Below are 15,860 nucleotides of genomic sequence, written 5' to 3'. Positions count from 1 at the left end.
TCAGTATCTGAAGTTTGCTGTATATTTTATGAGTAATCAATGTTATTTAATGATGAACTCTGGGTTATCGCTCTGGGTTATGTTGCGTCCACAACATAACATTTTTAAGGGCAATAGTAGCCTACATTTGTTTACAACTCGCAGAATGTCCATGCGTGAATTTACAACCGCACAGAGCGTTGCATCAGCACGAGATTGGAAGTGCGTCAAATCTGTACAGCATTGTTACGTCATCACTGATAAATGTTGAAACTGATGCGAAACCGCGGGAGCAGTTCAGTGATTCTCGCTAGTGCTGGAGGAGCGTTCATTTTGGCAAGGAAATGTGCTGAATTTTGCAAGGACATGGAGAATAAAGAGTTCAAGGTAGGCATGTTATTTAAGCAATAAGGCCCAAGGGATTGTGGTATATTGTCAATATACCACGGCTAAGGGCTGTTCTTACGCACGACGCAACCCGAAGTGCTAGCTAGGACAAAGCCCTTATTTCACGAATCCCCGAGGTGCCTTATTGCTATTATAAACTGGTTACCAACATAATTAGAGCAGTAAAAAAGACATGTTTTGTCATACCCATGGTATACAGTAGTCTGATATACCACGGCTTTCAGCCAATCAGCATTCAGGTTTCGATCCACCCAGTTTATAATTATTTTTAAATCCCCATTTATATTAAGTACTGTGGATTAAATATTGTTAAATAAATGAAATTATGTGCTATTCATTCTGTAATATCAAATTACAAAGTCTATGGCCGGGGAGTCATGAGAGTTGGCTAAAGGTACAGTAGAATCTGTTGTGGGTCAAATGGGGGTCTAGGGTCAAAGGTTATTATGACACCACCTTCACATTTCTGTCACATTTCTGTTCTGTCATTTTTCCCATAGGCAATTTTAGAAACACATAAAATAAGGTCTGTGTTTCATGTGGGCTTACCCTGGTGTGACATTTTTATAACCATGTAAATATCTCACAGACAAGGTGACTTTTAGCAATACATTTGGCTCTATTTACTCTCAGATTTGAAATGTCTAATTAGCATCAAAGTAGACATGCAAAACTACAAATCCCTGCAAGCTCCTAAACGTAATTTCTAGCTGACATCTTTGCTAACAGGTATTGTGTCAATTTAAAACTTGCACTAAACAGTTCACAGAATTGTCCATTTAAAGAAATGTAGCCAATTTATTAATTACTACATTTAGCTAACATTAGATAGTTAATCAAGAGATTCTTACCTTTGCCTCAATCAGCATGATCATCGTGACATTTGAAATTCTTTATGATAGCCACATTAACAGCTAATTAGCGTTTAATATTTGGGGGGTAAATACAGGCGAATATGTTGATAAAAGTCACCTTGTCCGAGAGATTTACACAGTTATCAAAATGTCACACCAGGGTAAGCCTACCTGAAACACAGCCCTTATTTTAAGTGTTTCTAAAATCCACTATGGGAAAAATGTATGGTGGAAAAACAATTGGAACCATTTCCCTGCTTGACTACTAGGTTTTATGGGGATTATGACTCATTACTGTGCCACTCTATAGGGCTCTGGCCAAAAGAAGTGCACTATATTGGAAATAGGGTGCTATTTCGGACACAAGCATAGATATGATGCACTATGATGTGACCATAGAAATAGAATCACTAGAAAGGATAGAGCCTCTGACCATGGCAATTTGACTGGTAAACTGAACTGTACACCTGACATGATGTTCTGGTGATTCTATTTCTATGCATATGATGCATTGTGATGTGACAATGAGTGTTGGGTTAATGGTGCTTTCAAGGCAAGTGATCTTGGTCAAATCATGACTTCCATGATCTTTAGGTCGGAAAGTTGGAGCTCTAAAAAGATGCCAGAGTTTTTGTCATTTTTTTGTGATATCCAATTGGTAGTTACGATCTAGTCTCATCGCTGCAACTTCCCAACGGGCTCGGGAGAGGTAAAGGTCGAGTCAGGAGTCCTCCGAAACATGACCCGCCAAGCCGCGCTGCGTCTGACTTGGAAATCCAAGTTGGACGACTGTTGAAAACAATTTTTCCCTGTCGGAGTTCGTTTTTTACCCCGATTGTCTTGAACACACTGAAGTCGGAAGTCAGTGAGTTCCCAGTTGTTTTCAACACGGCTAAAGGCGACACAGTAGGTGACTTCAAAACATGACTTTGTGCTGTCTTTCAGGAGTCAGAGGTCAGTGGGAATGACCTCACCCTCATAGACCTGGATGACCCCATCAATGACGGTGATGTTATGAAGGAAGACAGGTAAGTGATTTACACTAATGACACATTTGTGACTGGTTACAGGATCACATAGGCCTACAGATACAGATTATGTAGTAGGTCAAAGGTCACCGCCTATGGAGAGGTAGGCCCAGAGCCATGTATTTAGAGAGATGGGACATCTATCTGCATTATGTTGCATTTGCATCAATATGTATACATTACATGACACAGTATAATCAAAGATATCCATATGAAAGCTGCTCCCCATGCGTAATATTGACATTTTAAACAATAATATGTAACTGAACATCTATTTTATAATTGACTTATAATGAAAGGGTAAATGAAAGGCTCAAAGCCGCTAACATGGAGTCCTTCCTAAAAGTTTACCAAATTCTCTCTATATATAACTCTGGATAGGCCGAGTCATCTCAGAGTATTGGAACCATATAATTCGAGTGATTCTATTCTAGTTCTAGAATGGTTCATTCTACTTCTATGATTCTAATTCTATAATTGGAACACATCCTCACACTCACATTATAGTGACCTTAGAGCGATTCCTTTTTCTGTATCTAGATCTGATAAAGATCACAGAGAGGTTGAGAGACAGACCAAGTTGGAAGAGGCTGTTCTAGAGACAGATATCCCAACTCTGTCACTAGAGGCTGAAGGAGAGATTGAGATGCAGGAGGGTGATCTGAAGACAGATGGCACGTCTCAGTCACAGGAGGTTGAAGGAGAGAGTGAGTTGGACGAGGCCATTGTCATCCCATCTCAGTCACCGGAGGTATGATGTTTTGTGTTTTAATGATGCATTGAAGATTAAAATTACAAATGAATTTTCCAAGCTTGAACTAGTAAAGGTCTTCTAATCTAGGAGGCCAAAGGAGAGAGTGAGTTCAATCAGGTTGATCTGAAGACAGCCACATCAACTCTGACACTGGAGGTCGAAGGAGAGAGTGTGATGCAGGAGAGTGATGATCTAGAAACAGCCGGGCCATCTCAATCCCAGGAGACTGAACGAGTGGCAAAGGTAAATGCTTCCAGATAACAGTGTGTGTGTGTGTGTACATTTCTGTTTGTGCATGCAGACAGTAGTTCGTAAACAGACATTCTGTTAACAGTGCTATGGCGAATTTGATTGAATTCCAGCCTAAGTCTGCTTTCTGTCGTCCCCATCAGGCTGCAGTGGTGACCTTCACTACCGTGACCCACAAGGCTGCAGCCTCCCAGACCAGCCTCACCCTCAGCAGGGGAAAGAGAAGCTACCCAGACCTACACACCTTTGTGCAGGACATGAAGGATGGGTAAGTTTCTCTTTGGCTTCCCCATTTACCCCCTAGATATGTTCCCTATTAGAGCCTTGGTCAACAATAGTTCAGTATTTAAGGAATAGGGGCCATTTGGGACGCACCCATAGGGACAATCTCAATTGCAAACTCTCTTCTCGCCTCCTTAAAACCATTTGGATGAGAAAGCCCTCCCTTTTGACCTTCTCGTCCAATGGGTTTTGAGAAGGAGGTGAGTAGATTGAGATTCTCCCATAATCTCGGGCAAATACAAGGGACTCAACTGACCAAATGACCAATCAGGGATGTTTGGATGTGGCCTAGTTCCGTAGAGGTCCATCCATAACGTAATCTAAGAGAATAGAGGTAATGTCATGTAGTTTAATTGTGTACCTTTATTTACTTTTCAGCCATTGGAATCTGCTGAGTGAGAATATGCGTGCCGGGGTGAGTTATAGTCACTTCTAAAGTAGTTAATGTTGGTAAGATGGACCAAACATTCCAAACTCTTATTGGTGGAAATCGAGCAGGACTTTTAATTCAGAGGTTCCCAAACTTTTTCACTCATGCCCCCCTTTCCAGCATTGGGGAACATCCTGAACCACTGCTTTAATTGACTAGCTTGAGTAAACACATTTGCAGCAGTGCAGCTCCGTTAACAAACTAACTCTGTATGGTCTTTTAACATTTCAGATAAGCAGACATGAGTTTAGTGCCAGGTGCATGGATATTACAAATTGGGTGATGGAGTCTACATCCACTGTGGTCATTCCCGCCCTTGACCTCACCATGCAGATCGAGCTCTCTGATTCGTCAAGCTCTTCTGGATCAGGAAGTAATGAGGCAAGAGAAGTGACCTCTCTTGGCCACAGCGTCAGATTCAGCTTTAGTGGAGGACCCAGTAGGCGCACCAGTTCTAGAACCGCTTGCAGCACACGAACTCCCACTCCTTTCCCCTCCTCTCACAGGTACCTACCCCTAACCCCTCCTCGCACAGGTACCTACCCCTTTCCCCTCCTCTCATAGGTACCTGTACCCCTAGCCCCTCCTCTCACAGGTACTTGTACCCCTAGCCCCTCCTCTCACAGGTACCTGTACCCCTAGCCCCTCCTCTCACAGGTACCTGTACCCCTAGCCCTTCCTCTCACAGGTACCTACCCCTATCCCCTCCTCTCATAGGTACTTACCCCTTTCCCCTCCTCTCATAGGTATTTACCCCTATCTCCTCTCATAGGTACTTACCCCTATCCCTTTCTCTCATAGGTATTTACCCCTATCCCCTCCTCTCATAGGTATTTACCCCTATCTCCTCTCATAGGTACTTACCCCTATCTCCTCTCATAGGTACCTACCCCTATCCCCTTCTCTCATAGGTATTTACCCCTATCCCCTTCTCTCATAGGTACTTACCCCTATCCCCTCCTCTCATAGGTACTTACCCCTATCCCCTCCTCTCATAGGTACTTACCCCTATCCCCTCCTCTCATAGGTACTTACCCCTATCCCCTCCTCTCATAGGTACTTACCCCTATCCCCTCCTCTCATAGGTACCTACCTCTTTCCCCTCCTCTTCTGCTAGGTCTTTCTAAAAACATTATTCCCATGTCCCTTGCTATAAGTACAAATATCCATTCTACTTAGATACTTCCAAATTTTTGGATCATATTTTGTATTTTGTTACCATGTACTATTCATTTCTGTTGTGCATTCTGCAGGTCCATGACTTCATTGCTGAGTGAGGACGGAGAGCGATATGTCTGCTCACCTGAGGGTGGTGATAGAGAGATGAGACACAGACCCCACTCAGCACCACTGAGATCTGTGTTTGGAATCTCTGAGGATTCTGTCTTCAACATGGTCCAGAGCGGCCAGACGCAGAGTGACATCGTACTGTCGTCCAGTTGGAGTAGACGGGAGAAATACAGCCCTGTCAAAAAACCAACGGACACCAGGTTTATGATGGGTATTGTAGAGTTGGTTATGAACCTTCTCAACTCCAGATTGGCTGAGCTAATGCGAAGTCTCAGTCAGGGAACTCTAGGTCCGCTGTCTGGTAGTATCTCAGCAAGTCAGCAGTTTGCCCAAGAGATGCTAAGCATGGTGTCTGCTAAGATGTATTCCCATGCCATAGAGCATATTGCGCATGGCCACAAGTCTCCCCTTGAGTTAGAGAGGGAGCTTGAGGCCATATTGGGTCCTCTGGCTGGACAGGTTATAGTCATCATCATAGATAGCATCTTCAAGGCAAAAGCCAACAGAGGAAACAAGGGACGAGCGACCAGCCCCTTGACCTATTTTCTCACTGCCATTTCAGCAGAAGTACAAAGCCTAGTTGTTCAGAGATCGGCTAGCAGACCGTCCACCAGACTGTCCAACAACGACCCATTGCTGAACATTTCCAAGTCAAAGGTCTTAAGATCAGTTCTGCTCAAAATGGCAGAACTCTTTGGTCAAGGTCCAAGTGAAACCTGTCTAGTTCCACTAGTCCAGAGTCAGTCCAACAACTCTATTTGCGACTGGACTCTGAATGCAGGCACCATTCATCCAAGTCAATTTCTGTCCAACAACAGAATGACAGAAGTGTCATCCGATGTTGTGGATCTTGTACTTGAGGTTTTTGGGATAACAGGATTTTTGGATAGCAGGAGCCCGTCAAGGCCACAGAGTGCCTGCTCCTACAACTCAGCTAGTGGAGCAATAGATATGAGAGCTCTTGCTGGGGACTTGGTCAGACAGGTGTCTGTCAAACTCAGACCCTTTGTCTCTGAGAGTCAACTCTCCACCATGTCCATGACAGATCTGTCATCATCTATTTCTGACTCCACCTTGAAGCAGTTGTGTTGTAGCTCTGCTGTTGCTGCAGCAACTGTCTGTCAAGCAATCAAAACGGAGCTCGAGAGCCAGAGACCTACCAACCTGTCAGCCAGAGACCTACTATCGTCTCTGATAGAGACCATTGAGGACATGGATATCTCTGACGTCGTCCAGGGCCCGTCAGCCATTTTGGAGGAGACTGCTATGATAAAGCACCCAGAGATGTCCACCTCGATAATATACAGGTCTTTGCTTCTCGACTCATCTCTCGCCTCCTCTAACATGGTCACTGAGAGCATTATCTTCAACAGCCCACGCCCATCAGAGGAGAATGTGAGTATTCAGAAGGTGCTCCCTGCTGATAAAGTTGACATACTCCATGGTCAACCAGTGGAGGAGTGTATCGTCCAAGCTGAGCAATGCATCACTCAGGTCATTCAGGATGCAGCTGTGACATATACTGGCGTGCTGGATAAAACCGACACTTGTGGGAAACTGTCGGAAGTTCTGTCTGTCTGTGTTTCCGCGGAGAATATTGAGGAGGCATCCTCTGATCTATTTGGTGGAATTATTTCCGACCTGCATGAGGTATCTGAGGTCAATAAGGCCTCCATGCGTACGAAATCAGGTCGCAAAATGTTCTGGGTGGAAGTGAGTTCAGGTTCCCAGAAGATTTATACCAAAACCCTGGACAAACTGAGGAAGCTTTTCACCTCTCACCTTCTCACTGAGGGACAAAATACTCCTGTGCAAATTGAGCTCTATGACACTGGACTACTTGTAACTGAGACCACTGTGGAGGTATCTCCTGTACAGAAGACAGACAGTAATACCTCTTCTATGTCCTCAGCCTCAGCCCACCAGCTCACCCTCGACACCTGCACTAAAGGGGTCATCAAACAGGTGATCTCGGTGCTGAGGTTGGAGACTTCAAAGGAAGACCGCTTCGCTTCCGTTGGGGAGAACACATCAAATGCGTCTTTCGACTTCAACCAGAAGTTGGACTCGATAATTTCGAAATTGGAGGACCTCACCATTTCGAGTGACGTGACGTCAGCCGAGATTGCCACGCTCACGCGATCTCGTAGTGCAGCCAGCAGAACCTCTAACATTACCATCCAGAGCTTTCACAGTGCTGAGTTCCGAGCTACGGCCAAACAGATTGTGCGTGAGGCCATTCTCAGAGCTGCTAGCGAAGCCAACTGTTCTTTGCCACAGAGCATGCCTAGCATCACCTTCTCACACCATGTGGTTTCTACAACTGAAGATATATTGAATATGATCGTGCAAGACCTTGAAAGTGTATCCCAGTACACAGTGGAGGACGCAGACTCCTTCCCACTAGGAGAGAAAAAGCTGCAGTCCCAACTCAATCCCAGAGTTGTCTTTGACAACTCATTTTTTGCTGCTCAAATCATGTACCACAGAGTAAAGGATAGACTGAATGTCTTTTTGTCTTTTCCACCCGTGTCAGTCACCACAGCTAAAGATGTGCTGGACTCCACCCCTGTGGATACACTCAGATGCTCGAAGTCCCCTGACACTGCTCTTGTTAAGGACAGGAGCCGCCCTCCGTCTGTGAGAAGTGAGAAGCCATTTTCAAAAGTCTGTTTGACTAAAAGGTTTAAAGCCCTTGTGTCTTCGAGTGGCTCCTCCACATACCACCATGTAATTGACACATGCAGTGAGGATGTCAGTCTGCCCACCAGGAGTATGTTAGTTGTGAGCGACACCAGTTTGAAGAGAGCCTCTCCTCTCCATGGTTGTGGATTGAGTGAAAGTTGTGAACCTCTTGAGGCTCTACAAGACGGAACAGTGGCATTCAGCCAAGAAGGCTTTAGCAAAACTGCAAAGAAGACACTCAGCTTGATCCTAAATGTGATCAAGTGCAGATTGGCCAACTCTGAGAGTTCATCTGTTGGGCAGAATGCAAGTGAGGAGTGTCTGATAGCCACTAACATGTTAGACTCTCTACTGGAGAGCCTTGACCTGTTGCCTGACATGAGCGCTGCCGATGAGATCACAAGGACAGAATGCCATACCTCTAACGCAATGGACAAGACAGGTTCACAGTCAGCGCTTGTGAGCCAACAAGAAATGAACATATCTGACACCAGTATCATAGTGAAAACTATAATGGACACATTGAAGACAGACGACCTAGAGATGACTTCAGCAGAAGAAAATCTGGATAGGCTTCTGTCAATTGAAGCCCTTCAAGATGCGTCTGGCAACCTGATCGCAAAGGTCCATGGTCTCATTCAGGAGATAACCATAAGACGCCAGCCTCAATCCATGACTGGCCACAGAAGCCTCTCTCAACCAGCGCTGCCAAAGCCAGCACTGAGGAAGCTGTCAAAGGACGATGCGTCAGGGCTCGTTTACAGCTTTGCCCACACTTCTGTTAGCAGACTCCTGGGGCAGTGTTTGGGTAGGCCTATGCCACCCACTGCTGACAGGGTTTTGGATCAGGTCATCAAGTTGATGACAGACATGGTGATGGACAGTCTGACTGATCTGTCCAAGTCTGCAATGGAGGGTGGTAAGTGAAAGTACCTCTTTTCATCTGCATAGGACTTCATTGTAACATGATGCTCAATACATTGCGTTTTATGATGTGAACTTTGCTGGTTGTGTCCAAAATGGCGCCTTCTTCCATGTTTAGTGCACTACTTTTGACCAGAGCCAGACCCTATGGGCCCTGTTCAAAAGTTGTGCACTATAAAGGGAAGAGAATGCCTTTTGGAACGCAGTGACTGCTTTCCATTGTTGCGTCCTCTTCTCCCAGTTATCGTACCCAGGTCGGTCACACCAGCTTGCTCTTCTTACTTAGACACCAGCAATGCCGCAAGTGACATCACTCATGGTGTTGTGGCTGACCTTAATGCTACTGAGGAATTCCCCGCCAGGGGCCTTAGCCCGGCTGATGTAAAGGCTGACGGCATGGCCCGCCTTCCCTCTGCCAGAGGGGAAGAGATTAAGAAGAACAGGAAGTGGCGCTTCCTACCCAAAATTGGCAAGATTCCAAAGATCAGGATGAAGGTAGGAGGCTCAGTGTTTTGAGATTACCTCTGTAAGGCAGGGCTGAAATGTACCCTACAGATTCACTAAACCCCTATTGTCTCTCAGCATTAGAACAATGCTGTTGTCATTGTCTTTAGGAGGTTGAGTGAGGCCGCTGTAATACAATCCTAATACACATGGGAGAGAGTCAATGTCTGTAGTGCACTACTTTTGACCAGAGCACTATGGGCCCTTGTCAGAAGTAGTGCCTTACGTAGCCAATAGGGTGCCTTTAGGGATGCATACCATATATTTTACACAGGCTCAGTTGTCCTGATGTGTTTTGTCAACAGCTGTTCAAGACAAAAGAGGAACCGAAGAGCCACCCTGAACAGGATGCGCTGCCTACCAAACGTCTCAGAGAGACTCGTATTTCACAGAGTAAGTGATAAGCATCGATAATGTCATATTGATGTATCACCCTATGGCCAGCTTGTTAAAACAGTGACTACAGATACAGGCGGACAGACAGACAAACACACACGTTCATTTTCTGATTATGAAATATTCTTATCACAGATGCTGAGTGTGAGGTTCCAGAGGTTCCATCCACTTCCCCACCCAAGGAGGACCTGACAACCACACTGGCCCCTGCTCCCCAGGAGTCCCAGTCCCGTAAACGCCCTCTCATAGTCAGGGTGTTACGAGCTATCTCCAGAGTCGTCTCCAAACCATTCAGAGGAGCTTTTGGGAAGAAGAATTAGCCAAATGCCTGATTTTATTACTATTTTAATCAGAGCCTTTATTTAATAAAACATTACTGCATTGATTTCTGTCTTACTGTTTGTGCAAGATAATGGTAAAGTACTTCAAACCACATAGTCAAACGTATTTATAGTGAAGCACTTCTAATATTTTTTATTTTATTTAACCTTCATTTAACTAGGCAAGTCAGTTAAGAACAAATTATTATTTACAATGACGGCCTACCCGGGCCAAACATGTCATCATTGGGAAAGGTAGGCGAAACGACCTTTACTCATCATTGGGAAAGGTAGGCCAAACGCCCTTTACTTATCATTGGGAAAGGTAGGGCTAACGGCCTTTACTCATCATTGGGAAAGGTAGGGCTAACGGCCTTTACTCATCATTGGGAAAGGTAGGCCAAACGGCCTTTACTTATCATTGGGAAAGGTAGGCCAAACGGCCCTTACTCATCATTGGGAAAGGTAGGCCAAGCGGTCTTTACTCATCATTGGGAAAGGTAGGCCAAACGGCCTTTACTCATCATTGGGAAAGGTAGGCCAAACGGTCTTTACTCGTCATTGGGAAAGGTAGGCCAAACGGCCTTTACTCATCATTGGGAAAGGTAGGCCAAACGGCCTTTACTCATCATTGGGAAAGGTAAGCCAAACGGCGTTTACTCATCATTGGGAAAGGTAGGCCAAACGGCCTTTACTTATCATTGGGAAAGGTAGGCCAAACGGCCTTTACTTATCATTGGGAAAGGTAGGCCAAACGGCCTTTACTTATCATTGGGAAAGGTAGGCCAAACGGCCTTTACTCATCATTGGGAAAGGTAGGCCAAACGACCTTTACTCATCATTGGGAAAGGTAGGCCAAACGGCCTTTACTCATCATTGGGAAAGGTAGGCCAAACGGCCTTTACTTATCATTGGGAAAGGTAGGCCAAACGGCCTTTACTCATCATTGGGAAAGGTAGGCCAAACGGCCTTTACTTATCATTGGGAAAGGTAGGCCAAACGGCCTTTACTTATCATTGGGAAAGGTAGGCCAAACGGTCTTTACTCATCATTGGGAAAGGTAGGCCAAGCGGCTTTTACTTATCATTGGGAAAGGTAGGCCAAAAGGCCTTTACTCATCATTGGGAAAGGTAGGATGTGTTTTGGACATATCCTTTCTGTGCTCCAGCAATTTACGAACAGATGCCTCCTTCCATCAGCCGTATGCACCTTGTTCAGTATCTGTCACTTTACAGTACTGTAGTTCATGATCTGGTTTTACTTACTTTATGACATTCCTCCTCGTTCTTATAGGCTGGAGCAGACTTAGTCTCAAAATAAGACCGGTTTAAAATAGTTTTAGCCTGTTAAAGCAGGGTTTCCCAAACTTTTCTTTTTCAAGGTGAAGGGGGAGGTTCGGACAGAGCTAAAGGACGTCCATTTTTTTTGCACTGATCACAGACGTGGTCAAGTGTAAATATGACTTCTTACATGAGCCTGACAGTGCATGTCACGAAAGACTGAACACTATCTCAGGCTAACATAGTTTGGAAAGCAATTGGCTATTGCTTCAAAGAAAAGACAATGAAAAGACTAATCTGTCTTTTAGTTATCAAAATTCTCAACTTAATTGAGCGAACAGTATTTTTGCCATTGGCTATATCCCCGGTGAGTGTGAATATTCACTTTCTTTATCCCTGGGTCAGTGCCACTTGAAAGTCATATTGAAAAAGATTCTGCTAATCTCTATAGTCATATAAAGTGTAGTAGAATTGCATGATAAAAAATATTTTAACAAGGGGGGGAAAAAATCCTGTAAAGAGAAACATATCTGACATAGCCTAGCCTAGCCTTACTCCACCACGCGCTTCATTGAACAGCCGTTTTTTTGTGAACAGTGATTGAGTTATATTATTAACCTAAATGATGACTATCCAATTTTCTAATCACATTAGCAATAGTCAGCTATCTTACAAAAGTCTGTAAATGTGATGATGCATAGAATGCTTTATATATTTTTTTATGGTGAAAATGAGCTTCCCCTTAACTTGAGACTCGCGCGCCTATGAGCAAGACAGTTAGGCCTAAACACTCCGTTTTCCTTTGCTAATGTTTCCCCCGTCCGTCCGTCGGCTGTCAGTTATGTCGATGACTGTGTACATACCGCATGTCAATCACCGACACCGGAAGTCCCATGACCGTCACAGCCCTAGTTGTATGCTTGAGTTTGTTCAAGAGAGGCTTTGACGCCAGATTTGAGCAGATCTTGCTTAAGTTTTCCTCAGCCTGTGTTTTGTTTCTCTCTCCTTTTCCTGTTAGATGGTGATGCTGCTTCTCTCCAGAGGAGCCAACATTAATGCTTTTGACAAGAAGGACCACCGAGCAATCCACTGGGCTGCTTACATGGGTAATGAGTTGACCACACATTTACATTCTGACTAATGTCCTTATCCCAGTGAGTGAATGAATTGGCTGTGTGTTAGCCTCACAGCTCAGCTGTATGGTCCACCTCTAGTGTGTTATTATGTCAGAATGATGGACTAAGTATGTTGATAAGATGTAGGTTTTTAATTGTACTAACACGATGAAGGTATTGTTTATGGTGCTGTGTACCACTGTAAACTAACCTCTCTCTCCCTCTATATCTCTGCCTATCTCTCTGTCTCTCTCCATCTGTCTGTCTCTCTCTCCATCTCTGTTTCTCTCTGTCTCTCTTTTCCCCCCCATAGGGCACATTGAGGTGGTGAAACTGCTGGCCTCTCATGGATCAGAGGTGTCCTGTAAAGACAAGAAGGCCTACACCCCTCTCCACTCTGCAGCCTCCAGCGGCATGATCAGCATAGTCAAGTACCTCCTGGACCTTGGGGTGGATGTGAGTCAATGCATACATACACCTCCCCACATTCAACTGTGTAGTCACTGTTCAATTACAACTCCACGAAAAGACAGAGTTCTAGTGTGTTGGAGAATGATTTCCTTCAAGTAATGAAGAGATGGAGGTTGGGTCAGGGGGTTGGGATCAGTGGGTTGGGACAATTGTGTTGGGACCAGTGGGTTGGGACCAGTGGGTTGGGACCAGGGGATTGGGGCCAGGGGGTTGGGACCAGGGGGTTGGGACCAGTGTGTTGGGACCAGGGGGTTTTCATAACCAAGTAATGAAGAGATGGAGGTTGGGCCAGGGGGTTGGGACCAGTGGGTTGGGACAAGTGTGTTGGGACCAGTGGGTTGGGACCAGGGGGTTGGGACCAGGGATTTTTCATAACCAAGTAATGAAGAGATGGAGGTTTGGCCAGGGGGTTGGGACCAGTGGGTTGGGACAACTGTGTTGGGACCAGTGTGTTGGGACCAGGGGGTTGGGACCAGTGTGTTGGGACCAGGGGGCTTTCATAACCAAGTAATGAAGAGATGGAGATTGGATCCAGGAGGTTGGATCCAGGAGGTTGGAGCCAGTGGGTTGGGACCCAGTGTGTCGGGACACAGTGTGTTGGGTCAGGGGGTTTTCCTAACCAAGTGACCTGATCAGGAATGTATTGTCTCTCTCTTTATCAACATGATAAATGTGCAACCAGAGGAAAAGAAACTCTGGACCACCTTTACTCCATATTCAAAGATGCATACAAAGCTCTCCCTCGCCCTCCATTTGGCAAATCTGACCATATTTCTATCCTCCGGATTCCTGCTTACAAGCAACAATTAAAGCAGGAAGCACCAGTGACTAGATCAATAAAAAAGTGGTCAGATGAGGCAGATGCTAAACTACAGGACTGTTTTTCTAGCACAGACTGGAATATTTTCTGGTATTCTTCCGATGGCATTGAGGATTACACCACATCAGTCACTGGCTTCATCAATAAGTGCATCGATGACGTCGTCCCCACAGTGACTATACGTACATAACCCAACCAGAAGTCATGGATTACAGGCAAAATCCAACCTTAGCTAAAAGGGTAGAGCTGCCGCTTTCAAGGAGCGGGACTCTAACCTGGAAGCTTATAAGAAATCCCGATATGCCCTCCGACGAACCATCAACCAGGCAAAGCATCAATACAGGACAAAGATCACATCATACTACACCGCCTCCGATGTTGGTCGGATGTGGCAGGGCTTGCAAACTATTACAGACTACAAAGGGAAGCACAGCCGAGAGCAGCCCAGTGACACGAGCCTACCAGACGAGCTAAATTATTTATATGCTCGCTTCGAAGCAAGTAACACTGTAACATGCATGAGTGCACCAGCTGTTCCGGACTACTGTGTGATCACATTCTCCGCAGCTGATGTGAGTAAGACCTTTAAACAGGTCAACATTCACAAGGCCACAGGGCCAAACGGATTACCAGGATGTGTACCCGAGCATGCGCTGTCTAACTGGCAAGCGTCTTCACTGACATTTTCAACCTCTCCCTGTCTGAGTCTGTAATACCAACATGTTTCAAGCATTGCACCATAGTCCCTGTGCCCAAGAAGACTAAGGTAACCTGCCTAAATAGCTACCGACCCGTAGCACTCACGTCTGTGTTTTTGAAAGGCTGGTCATGGCTCACATCAAAACCATTATCCTAGAAACCCTAAACCTACTCCAATTTGCATACCGCCCCAACAGATCCACAGATGATGCAATCTCTATTGCACTCCACACTGCCCTTTCACACCTGGACAAAAGGAACACCTATGTGAGAATGCTATTCATTGACTACAGCTCAGCGTTCAACACCATAGTGCACTCAAAGCTCATCACTATCAATCAATCAAATGTATTTATAAAGCCCTTCTTACATCAACTGATGTCACAACGTGCTGTACAGAAACCCAGCTTAAAACCCCAAACAGCAAGCAATGCAGGTGTAGAAGCACGGTAGCTAGGGCAAACTCCCTAGGAAGAAACCTAGAGAGGAACCAGGCTATGAGGGGTGGCCAGTCCTCTTCTGGCTGTGCCGGGTGGAGATTATAACAGAACATGGGCAAGATGTTCAAATGTTCATAGATGACCAGCAGGTTCAGATAATAATAATAACAGTGGTTGTAGAGGGTGAAACAGGTCAGCACCTCAGGAGTAAATGTCAGTTGGCTTTTCATAGCCGATCATTCAGAGTATCTCTACCGCTTATGCTGTCTCTAGAGAGTTGAAAACAGCAGGTCTGGGACAAGGTAGCATGTCCAGTGAACAGGTCGGGGTTCCATAGCCGCAGGCAGAACAGTTGAGACTGGAGCAGCAGCACGGCCAGGTGGCCTGGGGACAGCAAGGAGTCATCAGGCCAGGTAGTCTTGAGGCATGTCCTCCGAGAGAGAGAGAGAGAAACAGAGATAATTAGAGAGCATACTTAAATTCACACAGGACACCGGATAAGACAGGAGAAATACACCAGATATAACAGACTGACCCTAGCCCCCCGACACATAAACTACTGCAGCATAAATACTGGAGGCTGAGACAGGAGGGGTCGGGAAACACTGTGGCCCCATCCGACGAAACCCCCGGACAGGGCCAAACAGGCAGGATATAACCCCACCCACTTTGCCAAAGCACAGCCCCCACACCACTAGATGGATATCTTCAACCACCAACTTACTATCCTGAGACAAGGCCGAGTATCTCCAGTATCTCCAATCTCCAGTGGGTGCGCGGGAGGGGGTAGATCCAGAATTTTGGGAATCCTGTAGAAAGGAGATCGCGTCTCTTCCCTCCACGAACTCCGGGAAACCTTGAAGTCTCAAATTCGAGTGCCTTTGGAAATGTTCATAATAATCAAATTTCTCCTCGAGTTTAGCAATGGAGTC

At 45.5% G+C, this 15,860-nt stretch overlaps 1 protein-coding gene across 4 annotated transcripts; it reads left to right on the top strand.

Moving 5' to 3' along the window:
* Positions 1–122: 122 nt before the first annotated feature.
* On the top strand, positions 123–12,968 carry LOC129849763 (uncharacterized). Of its 4 annotated transcripts, XM_055916519.1 has the most exons (13): positions 123–366; positions 2,187–2,269; positions 2,810–3,020; positions 3,111–3,266; positions 3,416–3,540; positions 3,933–3,969; positions 4,216–4,490; positions 5,238–8,878; positions 9,170–9,378; positions 9,693–9,780; positions 9,919–10,014; positions 12,402–12,489; positions 12,812–12,968. In XM_055916519.1, the coding sequence occupies exons 1-12, from the start codon at positions 244–246 to the stop codon at positions 12,437–12,439; spliced, it is 5,082 nt and encodes a 1,693-aa protein (XP_055772494.1). In that variant the 5' UTR covers positions 123–243; the 3' UTR covers positions 12,440–12,489; positions 12,812–12,968. The 4 variants fall into 4 exon arrangements, with proteins under 4 accessions (XP_055772494.1, XP_055772495.1, XP_055772493.1 ...); XM_055916520.1 differs by lacking the exons at positions 12,402–12,489; positions 12,812–12,968 and having other exon boundaries at positions 125–366; positions 2,896–3,020; positions 9,919–10,168; XM_055916518.1 differs by lacking the exons at positions 12,402–12,489; positions 12,812–12,968 and having other exon boundaries at positions 125–366; positions 9,919–10,168.
* The last annotated feature ends 2,892 nt before the right edge of the window (positions 12,969–15,860 follow it).

The sequence above is a fragment of the Salvelinus fontinalis genome, unplaced genomic scaffold (assembly GCF_029448725.1).
Source record: "Salvelinus fontinalis isolate EN_2023a unplaced genomic scaffold, ASM2944872v1 scaffold_1663, whole genome shotgun sequence".
NCBI classification, from domain to species: Eukaryota; Metazoa; Chordata; class Actinopteri; order Salmoniformes; family Salmonidae; genus Salvelinus; species Salvelinus fontinalis.
Note: the sequence above shows the minus strand (reverse complement) of the source record. Positions and strands in the feature narration are given on the sequence as shown.

Coding starts and splice junctions, on each gene's coding strand:
- LOC129849763 (XM_055916518.1), top strand. CDS start 244: ATGTTGAAACTGATGCGAAACCGCGGGAGCAGTTCAGTGATTCTCGCT. Junction 2,270..2,809: donor GATGTTATGAAGGAAGACAG/GTAAGTGATTTA, acceptor TTCTGTATCTAG/ATCTGATAAAGATCACAGAG. Junction 3,541..3,932: donor GTGCAGGACATGAAGGATGG/GTAAGTTTCTCT, acceptor TTTACTTTTCAG/CCATTGGAATCTGCTGAGTG.